Source organism: Macrosteles quadrilineatus, unplaced genomic scaffold (genome assembly GCF_028750875.1).
Source record: "Macrosteles quadrilineatus isolate MER2022 unplaced genomic scaffold, UCM_ALF_1.0 Scaffold_4__1_contigs__length_99947679, whole genome shotgun sequence".
Lineage (NCBI taxonomy): Eukaryota > Metazoa > Arthropoda > Insecta > Hemiptera > Cicadellidae > Macrosteles > Macrosteles quadrilineatus.
In genome coordinates, this window is record NW_026542597.1 from 38,717,715 (window position 1) to 38,728,569 (window position 10,855).

The 10,855-nt window shown below is 36.8% G+C and overlaps 1 protein-coding gene across 1 annotated transcript in view; it reads right to left on the bottom strand.

The window, feature by feature from the left end:
• The window catches only part of LOC128992858 (metabotropic glutamate receptor 1-like), a 105,103-nt gene that overhangs the window by 76,405 nt on the left and 17,843 nt on the right, over positions 1-10,855 (bottom strand). Inside the window, exons 2-3 of the mRNA XM_054416601.1 lie at positions 6,190-6,463; positions 4,063-4,213 (exon numbers count right to left, since the gene is read on the bottom strand). Of these exons, the coding sequence (XP_054272576.1) occupies positions 4,063-4,213; positions 6,190-6,431 (393 nt within the window). The 5' untranslated portion in view covers positions 6,432-6,463. The remainder of the gene's footprint in view (positions 1-4,062; positions 4,214-6,189; positions 6,464-10,855) is intronic.

Sequence of the window (10,855 nt, forward strand, 5' to 3'; positions counted from 1 at the left end):
TCGGTCACGTCAAGCTGCCGACAAGCAGCCATAGCTAACCCTCGTCTGGGGGTGACGTATCCTCGTGAGTAGCTCTTCGCCCCGCTTCCAAGACTCCGAGCCTGCCGTACTACCCTACCTTTGTAAACCCCACGCTTACTCTTCACCTTTGGTTACTCTTCGCCCCGATTCGTTTTCGTCCAGACCTCTGAGGCAACTCGGCCTCAGACAGTCTACATCATTACTAATTTCGCCCACTTTTCGTCGTCAACACCCTGGAGCAGCCGGACCAACGGGGTCCGGCATCGGCTTCTGTCAATTTTTCCTGCCCACGATCCTACTGATGTGTCATCTGCAGGAAAGTTCAACAGCTTTTTTCTTTTTCTCGTTTTTCTTTTTTTTCGTTCCGAAGTGTGGAGGGGGTGTAACGGGTCAAATGTGTAGGGGGTAAAATAACGGCTAAACCACGAAACTTAAACAGCTGAATGTAAGCTGTTGTTGTGCCCTAGTCGCGACGCTAAACTGACATCGCACCTAACCTCCAATTCCAAGACAGCAGACGACGTTGGTGTCAGTTTGGTTGTTTGGTTGTTCGACTGCGTCTGAGGGCGGGCTACGGGAGAGAATAAGAGCAGCTGATCCACTTTGTGAGCGAGGCAGCTATAAAGCATGTTAAAGCTATCATACGCCTGCCTTTGCTGACACGGGACTCAGCTGACTCTGTTTGTGCTGACCAATCAGGAAGCGTTTTAACTTTCGTCTCGATTCTGAGACGAAGGTGAGGGAAGAAGAAGAGTGGTGGAGGAGATTGTCATTCGTAATCCCGGCTTTTCGTAAGTTTGTTTCGCTTTTGGTTCGTTCTCGAAAATTCGTGCAAGTTAAAGTTCGTATCGCAAGCTCTGAAAGCTTAAGTTCGTACGTATTGTTTCGTAGTGATTATTTTGATATAATTTCGTCATCGGGTAAGTTTTGTAACTAACTTACAGATTATTGTATATTACTTGACCAGTTTTCGTGTACGAAACTTGGTTGAACTTGAAGGCTAGGCCTGATTCGCAGACCTAGTCATACGCCTTAACCAACAATTTGAGTAAAGTACTGCAGTTGGTGAAATATATTTTCAATTACGTTTCATAATCCGTCTTGGGACTTTCTTTTTTAATTCTTAAAACCCTTTTTTTAAAGTTCCCCAAACGTACCAAAGTCTGTTCCAGCAGACAGGTTTCTGCTGGACAAGTTCTGTCGAAGTTGGTCTAAGTTGAACACGTGAGGAAGTTAAAGTTTTAGTTTTTCGTTTTTGGCTCAAGGAGCAGTTTCACCTTTTTAGTTTTGTTTTTTGTTCGTTCCTCACCTGGACCACTTAGGCTAACTTGTTTTCTTATCATTTTAGTAAATTCGGACTCTGTGGGAGTTAGACTAGGTTAGGCCTATTCTTGTTCTAACCTTGTTTGTTTCAGGTTGACAACTTAACTCCGTAGGTAAGCGGAGTGCCTACTTAGCTTACTTGTTGATTTGTTAAGTTAGCTAGTAGTGTGTCATTTAGATATTTGCCCACAGAGTCAAGTCAAAATTATTTATTTCCCCACAAGCCCTAGGCTAGAGTGGTGATTTCGAGTAGGGTGTTTAGTAACCCGCAACGTTCGTCTCGAGCTCTGACAACCAGGGCTATCAAACTTAGGCTATCCGAATCACTATCGACTCCTGGGAAACTCCCCGCGACCAGACTAGGGCGAATCCTGGGATCCTCGTTTTGTTACCGGTGGCGTAATTTCCCACTTGTAGTCCGCCAGGAAAATTACGTCACACCTCTGTAAACAGGTATACAAGCAAAAAACGTGCAATAATGTATGTGTATTTTCTTTAATTTAAAGGAGGATTAAAATATTTTGACAATTTTCAAAATACAGTATCTCAAAAGTTGTAATTTCCATTTTTGATTGCTAACCGTGCATCTTTAATCAGTTGTAACAAAATTTGCCAAACGGATGTTGATGAGGTCCACACTTGTCTGTAAACACACAATTGACAACCGCAACACATAATGAGGCAATTATTAGCCGTTGTGTCGAGCTCCTGGCTTTCAGTGGTTTTCTACACAAGTATGCTCTAGTGCTCTGGCGGGATGTTAGTTTGTAAGTGCAGTTGGCCACCGTGCAAATAATCACGTATGTTTTCTGTGAAATAATATAGCTAAATCTTATATTATCTTATCTTACTAATATTATAAATGTGAAAGTTTGTGTGTTTGTTTGTTTGAAGTTAAATCACTGATTAATTACTAGACGGATTGGGTTGATATTTGCATGATGATACCTCACATTCCCCAAATAGGCACATTCCTATCTCAAAAATCCTTTCGGACTCCATCCCAGTGGCTCTGGATTTTCCCATGTTTACCTTATGACTCTTAGGAGTACTCTTATTTAAATGGAATTAAAGAATTTAGTCAGCTGTTTCAACTTTACAAGTTGGTTCTATAATATGCAATAGTATTAAAAAGTTATAAGGTTTCCCAACAGGACGCAGCACTATTATTTTTTTAAATTATGAAAACAGCTAATTTGAACCAAGCAGCAACAAAAAACTGTGATACGCAATGATAAATGTCTGTTTACAGTTTTGTTTATGTTTTTAATTTCACGAATAATTTGTGATATTTTACGAATCTTTAATAATTTTTTTTCTATTGTTTGGGTGAAGTGGTAAAACATTATGGCTATGGTAGATGTGTAATACTATAGTCCTACCGTAAATTTAAATCATTCTGTGTCCTCACCCATTGTAAGCGCAACGCTTGAGTATAACTGCAATAAGCATTTTATACTTATATACCAACCCCGTCCGAAGAACGGGTACTCTGCTAGTATCTAATGTTTATAATAAATTAAATACACTATATCTGAGACTGACTCAAGCAATCTTGTAATTCCTGACATTAAGAGGCATGGGGTAAAATCGGGGGATTTTAAAGGACTTTTATCTAGTTGGATACTAACGATTGGTGTCAGATCACATGAGTGTTTTGGAATTCCTTCACTTCGTATTGTAGGGGTCGAACAAAAATCTATTCGAAACCAGGAATCTTTGCTTCCAAATAAATTATATTGTTTTGTAAATTTAGAAATATAAACTTGAATGAGATGAACTATTTGTCCCACCTTCACATCATAGGATGCTAGGTAGGAACCTCTCCTCTCTACACATTACTTCAGGCGAGGTTCGCGGCTTATTGCAACATTGGAGATTGGTGGTATTTGAACACAGAACCTTAGACATTGATGTCTGCAAAAATTAGCAAAATTTTAATTTATATTTACAAATTATATGTTGTGGACGTTTGGATCAGTATGTCAAATATCTTTCGTTATTTTTTTCCATTGCTCAAAAATATTTACTATCAAAAATTGAAAATATGAAAAGTAAAAATAAGAATAGACACAGTTTTCTTTCAGTACAAATAATACGATATTAGTCATGGATCTGTAAGTGTAAAGAGACACACAGCTAGTGTATAGCGGACACTGGACAGATTGGCACAGCACCAGCACCAGCGGCTGTGATATTACATTACATTGCGGCTCATTTTAATTCGTTTTGTAACCCCTCATTACACTGTAACTGCTGAATCTGTGAAATTCACCGTCAAAAATACCCCGTATGAGATTCTGTCCATTTTTAAATTATTACATATTATGATAATTTCTACTTGTAAGATTTCCTAAACAATGGAAATTTTATAGCCATAATTGTTAGTGAACTTTTTTGTGCCCTAATAACAAGCAAATATATTTGACATAACATTCTTAGTAGAAGAAAATACAATAAAATAACTTTAACACACGAATCCCACATTGCAATATGAGTATTTTACGGAAAACTTTTTACATACTTGCTTAAAAAAAACAAATGGGGAGACATAATTACAGTAGGAAATGAATAAGGTATTAATTCTATAAAATTTATAGCTGTTTAGGACAGCTTAGAAGACTCACCCTGTATAACTATTGTATGTATAGCTTATATAACGTATAGTAACTTATAGTCAGCTATTATCAGTAATCTTTATTTCCATTGCCAACTTACTGTCAGAGGCAGACCACAGGCAGCGGAATCTCTGGCGGGAGATATGGCGTCCCTGATGAACTCAATGCTCTGCTGTAGAGCCACTGGGGCGTACCAACATGAGTCACGGATCTCTACACCCAAGGTCACGTTAGGGAGGATGGTAGGGTCTCTGTGAACATATCAACTGATGTTACTTTATCAGCCTTACTACCATATATATTGAACTAGCTGTAACCCGCGGGCTTTGCCCCGTTCAACTTCTTAATTTTCAAGATTATCTCGTTCGCATGGCTCAATCACGTCCTGGTTGAAGTTTGTTCGCTACGCTCACTCACCTTTAGGTTGGAGCTCGTTCGCTACGCTCACTTGCCTTCAGGTTAGCTCGTTCGCTACGCTAACTCGCCTCCAGGTTGAAGTTCGTTCGCTACTCTCACTCACCTTTTGGTTGCAAATTAGCTGTTGTCATAAATGTAAAAGAAATAATAGTGCTGCACCCTGTTGGTAATCCTTGTAACTTTAATGCTATTGAACATCATAGAACAGAACCAATTTGTTTAATTGAAACAGCTGTTAAGATTCAATAATTCCATTTCTCATAAGGTTAACATGGGAAACTCCAGAGCCACTGGGGCGGAGCCCAAAAGGATTTTTGAAATAAGAATATGCCTATATGTTAATCGGGAATGTGAGCTATCATCATGCCAAATTTCAGCCCAATCCGACCAGTATTTTTCGCGTTCACTTGTCACAAACATACATCCATACATCCATACATCCAAACTTTCTCATTTATAATATTAGTAGGATTTCGAATAATTTTTTGTATGTAGATAGTTTTTTTTGTATCTTTTAAACGCATGAAAGAAAAAACAAAATGGACGAAATGCTTGTTAATCATATAGATGCATTACTCAACGCTCCTTTTAGATGTTAATGGTTTCAGGCTATGCGCGATTACTGTAGCCCAGTTCTTGATCCAATCGAAGGTTCTTGCCCATTGAAAGAGGGGTTAAAACAATCTTACTGTTGTGAAGCATAATTTTAAAGTACCAATACACACAATAAAATGTCAATTTGAGGTTTCAATTTTTGTTTAGTTTTTACTCAATTAGTATAGCCAGGTACTACTAGAGGAATCTAAATAGGACGATAACATTTGTGAAAATTAACAAAATCGCAAATCATAGATAGAAATTACTTCAGGATTTAATGGATGAGTCAAAACCATTGTTAGCTATTCGATGGTTTTCAAAAAAAACAAATCCTAGCTTAATAGTTCACTGTTTTATGGAAAACCCTACTTAAATATCTTTCCCCAAAACACTGAAAATGTGTGTTCATATATTGCTTAAATCCAAGTAAATCGATCAATTTACCAAAATCTCTATTTGTGTGTAGTAGAGAAGTGGTGAAATAGTATATTTCATAATAAGAGTAGAAAGTGAGTCATTACATATTTCAGACCATGTTTGAAGTGTGAGATTTATCGAGCACTTTAAATGGTCGAGAGTGTGTATAGAACCACTTTCACTCGTGTTTTGAACGTTACTTTTCGCTTCACTACAAAGAATAATTATTTTTTTTCATTACAAAACTCATAGAGTTTTTTTAGATTAGGCCTTCAATTTAAAGTTAACATTTACTTTAGTTGTTGAAAATTTAAACAATTGATAACACAATAACAGATATTTGAAGTTGTTGACAGTGGAAAATTTTCGGTCGTAAACAATGTTACTTTCGGTAGTAAACAATAGACAGCTGTTGAAAATATGATGTTTCGCAAGTTGTAAACACATAACGAAAACTGCTCATTATAATTGGGACCACGTAAGGTTGCGGTTGAGGGAGGAGCCTATTTACCATATGGTTTTGAATGAACCAATGAGAACCGTGCGGTGTTGCCAAATCTAATAATACCAGCTGATTTGAAAATGTTGATTGGTATATTTTAATTAGTGTTGTCAACGGGCAATGTGGCAACGTCGCACTAGCCTTGTTTTGTGATTGGCTGCCACCAACTGCAAACTTACGTGGTCCCGATTATAGTAGTGTAGTGAAAATAAGTTTTTTAACATTTTTTTTTTCAAAATATTGTTAACATACAAAGAAACAAAAAGTGAGGAGGTTGGTCCAACAGTTTCTTACTTGTTGATCGCCTCCAGTGTCTGGAAGGTGACTTCGATTCTCTGGATGCCGTACATCTCTCGCACCTCGCCGCATACCAGAGTGTTGCCCGCGCGTTTCTGCTTGGGCTGATGGTGGACGCTGAAGAGTGCACCGATGATGAAGTCACCGTCCATGAGGGCGGAGACCCTCTGTTGCTGGTCCACCTGGGGGGCAGAGCCGAGGGAAGGCAGAAGCAGCAGGAGCCAGGACCACAGCGGCATCCCTCGGCGAGGATTACACTTTCTTGAGTCATCTGGAACATTTAAGGTTTAAACATCCATAGAGAAAGGCCAACATTAAACACAAATTTTGGTGATTTTTTGTCATTAAGTTACTTTTCTAGTAAGATGACTTGTAGAAGTACTCACTAAACAGTGCTCCAAAATAACTCAACACTAGAAAAAACAGAGGAAACACCATGTACTTATAATAACAGTTTGAAGGTGAATTTCAGTAATACGAGGAAGATAGCTATACAACTGAAATATGTACATAAATCTACAAACAAATACGGTAAGGTTTTTTTGTTACTTAAAAGAATTGTTTTTAGTAAAGACGGCATTACGTCGATGTCATTCTCTAGTTGGGTCTGATGTTGATTGGAGTATCCAATCACAATAGATTATCCCATTATCTGCTTATAGTTCATTTTAAGTTATAGAAAGTGAATTTATCTTTCTTGCCTGAGGTGGGCTTAGTCCCGAAACGTTTTTGAAAGTGTTATAGGCCATAACCATTTTTAAAGCAAAAGTACTTAAAGCTTCCCTTCCTTAAAATGTATAATGTATGTGACACATTGCTATTATATTTTTACGATTGATCCTAATATGCAATAACCCATTGGATTAAACGCTGTCAATATTTACAAGTAGATTTCGCCGGTAACATTTACAAAATTTTTATTCAAACTCTTACAAAATAGCGTCAGAGAAATGATGTGCGAATCAATGAACCATTGAATCAATGGCCACATGGACTGGCCAGCCGTCGCAATACCTTTGATTTATAACCTCACATTTATAACTATCTGCTGGAACTTTTCATAACCAAAGCCAGAGGGCAAGATAGTGGCGTCCAGTACACAATATTTCGTGGTATCATTTAACACGGGTTCATGTGAATTATTCTGTTCAATACCAAGATGGGTTTCTTTGAATTAGATTGGAATACAAACTAGTGACCGAACATCACACGGGGTGTTTTTGCTTGTAAAGTGATTTACTATAAACTGACATACGAACTACAATATTTTGTAAATATGAACTCGTTTTTGAGGTGAAATATTCATTTTAGAACGAATAAACGGTAAGAAAGATCTCATCTTTATATATAACTAGCTGTTAGCCCGTCTTACGTACGGGAATCAAGAAGTCGATTAAAATTGAATATAGTCCAGAACTGCTACATTACACGCATAAAGAAAAAAATCTGGCAGTTTTAATAGGGAAAATCATCTTGTAAACTAATGTCACGTGACCATCTACTTCTTTTATTCGATTATAGGCTTATATGATATACATTTTAAATCAGATAATTTTACAATTAAACAGCAATTGTGTTGAAAAGCCTTGAAGTGAGATTGGCGGTCAATTCACTAGTTTAAAGTACAGCAGCCACACACCTCCTTTAATTGCATATTGTCACTTACCGTACCTTATTTTACCTCAGTGGCCACTGAAACCTTAAGAGGATTTTGGTCTCTCATTCTCTTCTATCCCTTGCCTCTGCTAATGTTCACCCCAGTCTGGAGAAGTCTTTCATTGCTTGGTCCTCCAAGTGGTCGTCTTATTTGAGGTACTCATTTGGAATACATTTTTAAAAGTTAATGTATCTTCTGAAGAGAAGGAGAGGGAGAAGTCCACGCATATCTTGGTATTTAAATATTCCTCTTCGCCCTCTGTTCTTTCGTATCTCAACCTCTGTTATCATAAATGGCACGTATATTTTCTCTGCACTCTATTTCTCAAACCCAGCAATAAGGTTTTTCGGTTCTTTGGTCACTGCCCAAGTTTCTGAACCGTACACTACTGGGATAATATGGTATGATATGAATCCAATTTGGTATCTACTGACACCCTGCACCTTATTGGACAGTTTTCTAGGACCTACAACACCGGTTGACATTATTTGAATTGCCAACCAAAAATTTGTTATGCCAACATAGTACTGACATGAATTAAATAAATCGTCCATCCCTATCATTCACTGAATCAATTACTAAATAAATTAGTAGACAAAGAAAAGTAAATAGGGTATATCATTCTTTGTTCCACAGCCACATTTCGTACGGTCTCCAGCTTTGGGGCCATGCTCCTGAGTGCCTCAAAGTCCTACGTCAACAAAAGGAGGCACTGCGAATCATCACTGGTAGTGGTCGACGGGATCATTGTAGGCCACTTTTTGTAAGGACGGGCATATTGACTTTTTACTGTAATTACATATTAACATCTGTAAGCTACGGCCTCCATGACAACCTGTAGAAATTCAATAAAGGAATGAAGTGCACAGCCACAATACGAGATGCAAAACCAAGATTGACATTCCGTTTCGCATGATTAGTAAGACTAAGGACGCCTTCTATTGTTAAGGTACAGTGATAGAGCATTATGGCTATGGTTTTTATTAAACTGTAGCATACCGTAAATTTAAAGAACCCCATTTAATAATTTTCTATTGTTTGGGTGAAGTGAGAACATTATGGCTATGGTAGATGTGTAATACTATAATATACTGTAAATTTAAATCATTCTGTGTCCTCACCCATTGCAAACGCGAAGCTTGAGCATAACTGCAATAAGCATTTTGTACTTATATGCCAACCCCGTACGAAGGACGGGTACTCTGCTAGTCTTTTTCATAATTTATAATCACTAAATTTTATAGAATATCAAAACTTCTGTAAATTAATAAATAATCTGCTATACGAAATTAAACACTACTAGCATTAAAACAAAGTAAAACTGCACTAGATATTTAGTCCAGCGCAAATCTGTGTTTTAAATATTATATTGTTTTGCTAAAACGCATTCATGTTATTTTCCTAAAACTTCATGAAAGTAACTTAGTCTTATTTCACATCACTTAAGTAAAAAGTTAGTTTGTCCGGAAATCCTAGGGCGTTCTAAGTTTATTTCAAAACCAAATTTAACTTTGAGTTAAGTCCTTTTTTAATACACTTGTGCAATTAAATAAATTATAATAATTGTCGTAACGCTGTCAATATACTACTAATAATTCCAAAATGTTAGACTATTTGATAGTGCGTTTAGCATTTATTATGTTTTGAAACAATGATACAATATACGCTAAGTTCTGTATTTATTTAGATTTATTAGATTTAGTTGTGAAACGGAGATATTAAGCTTACGTTAGTCACGTTCACTTAGTCTTTAATTTGATAATTTAAATACTTGTCAAAGGGGCGCTAAAATTACAATTAGGCCTTCGTCTAATCATCTTTGTTTTATTTTGTGTTAACTTAATATTTATTTTAGGATACATATTTTTTTAACGTCTCGATACCAATAGCTCATTAGAACTCAGTTGCAAAACATTAAATTTTGGTCTTTAAAATTAAAAGGTTAAAATTAAATCCTAACTTTAAGGTTTAATGAGTTGAGGTTAGAGGTTTAATGACTCGTTTCACTAAACTTAAATCAGAGAACCGTGGAGATATGTAAAGTTTACTTTATGCCCTCAATCACGATATTTTTTTACCAAATACTTATTTTAAATTCACTTACAGGTTTACAGTTTTGATTTAGGCTACAAATAGATTTATATTTTATTTTAAATTCTTAATCATACAATTTTAGCTTTTATCTTTGGGGTTATATGATTGACGTTATAAAACATGTAACCAGTCAGTGGAACCCGAGACGCACATTTTTTACCTTTACTTTCCATCGTTAAAATTGGATTTCACCTGAAGGAGGGCCAAATTGAATAATGACTAAGAGTCGCACTTAATAAGAGAGGGGTGACAAGCTCCATTTGTTTCAGTGTCTGAGCTCATTTTTCATTCAGAGGGTTGTGTTCGTCCTTCTCACATCTTCAAAATACTGATGGAACCGAATAAATTATTCCAAAAATAGTTAACAAAGTTTTTGGTAATGGTTAGAAATTACTCGATAAAATTTCATTTGAGCGAATTTCCCATCTGGACCCAGGACCGATTTACTTTTTCGCATTGAGGTCCCTAGAGGCCAAAATCACTATCCGTTCAAATTCATATATATATATGTGTCCGTTAGCACGATTATACGAATACTGTAGCACGTTTCCCTTTCAGCTTCTCCACTCAAGTTAACCACCCAGTGTTGACAATGGTTAGTTGATGTTAAAGAAGATTCAACATCTTCAAAGCTAACAAACTCGACCCATGTAAATTTTAAATAATCAGACTTCTTTCCGGTTAAATATTATTTTTGATACATATATTGACAGGTTACTAATCAAGAAAAGAGAAGAACAAAACAAACTGAAATTCAGGTTGCACTGGAGAGAAGAATAAACATACACAGAGGATACGCGTCCGGTAACCAGACGTGGATTAGGCGTCCGGTAACCAGACGTGGATTAGGCGTCCGGTAGGGGGTCCTGGAACGCCATTACCACAATGATACGATGAGCCATCAGCCATCAG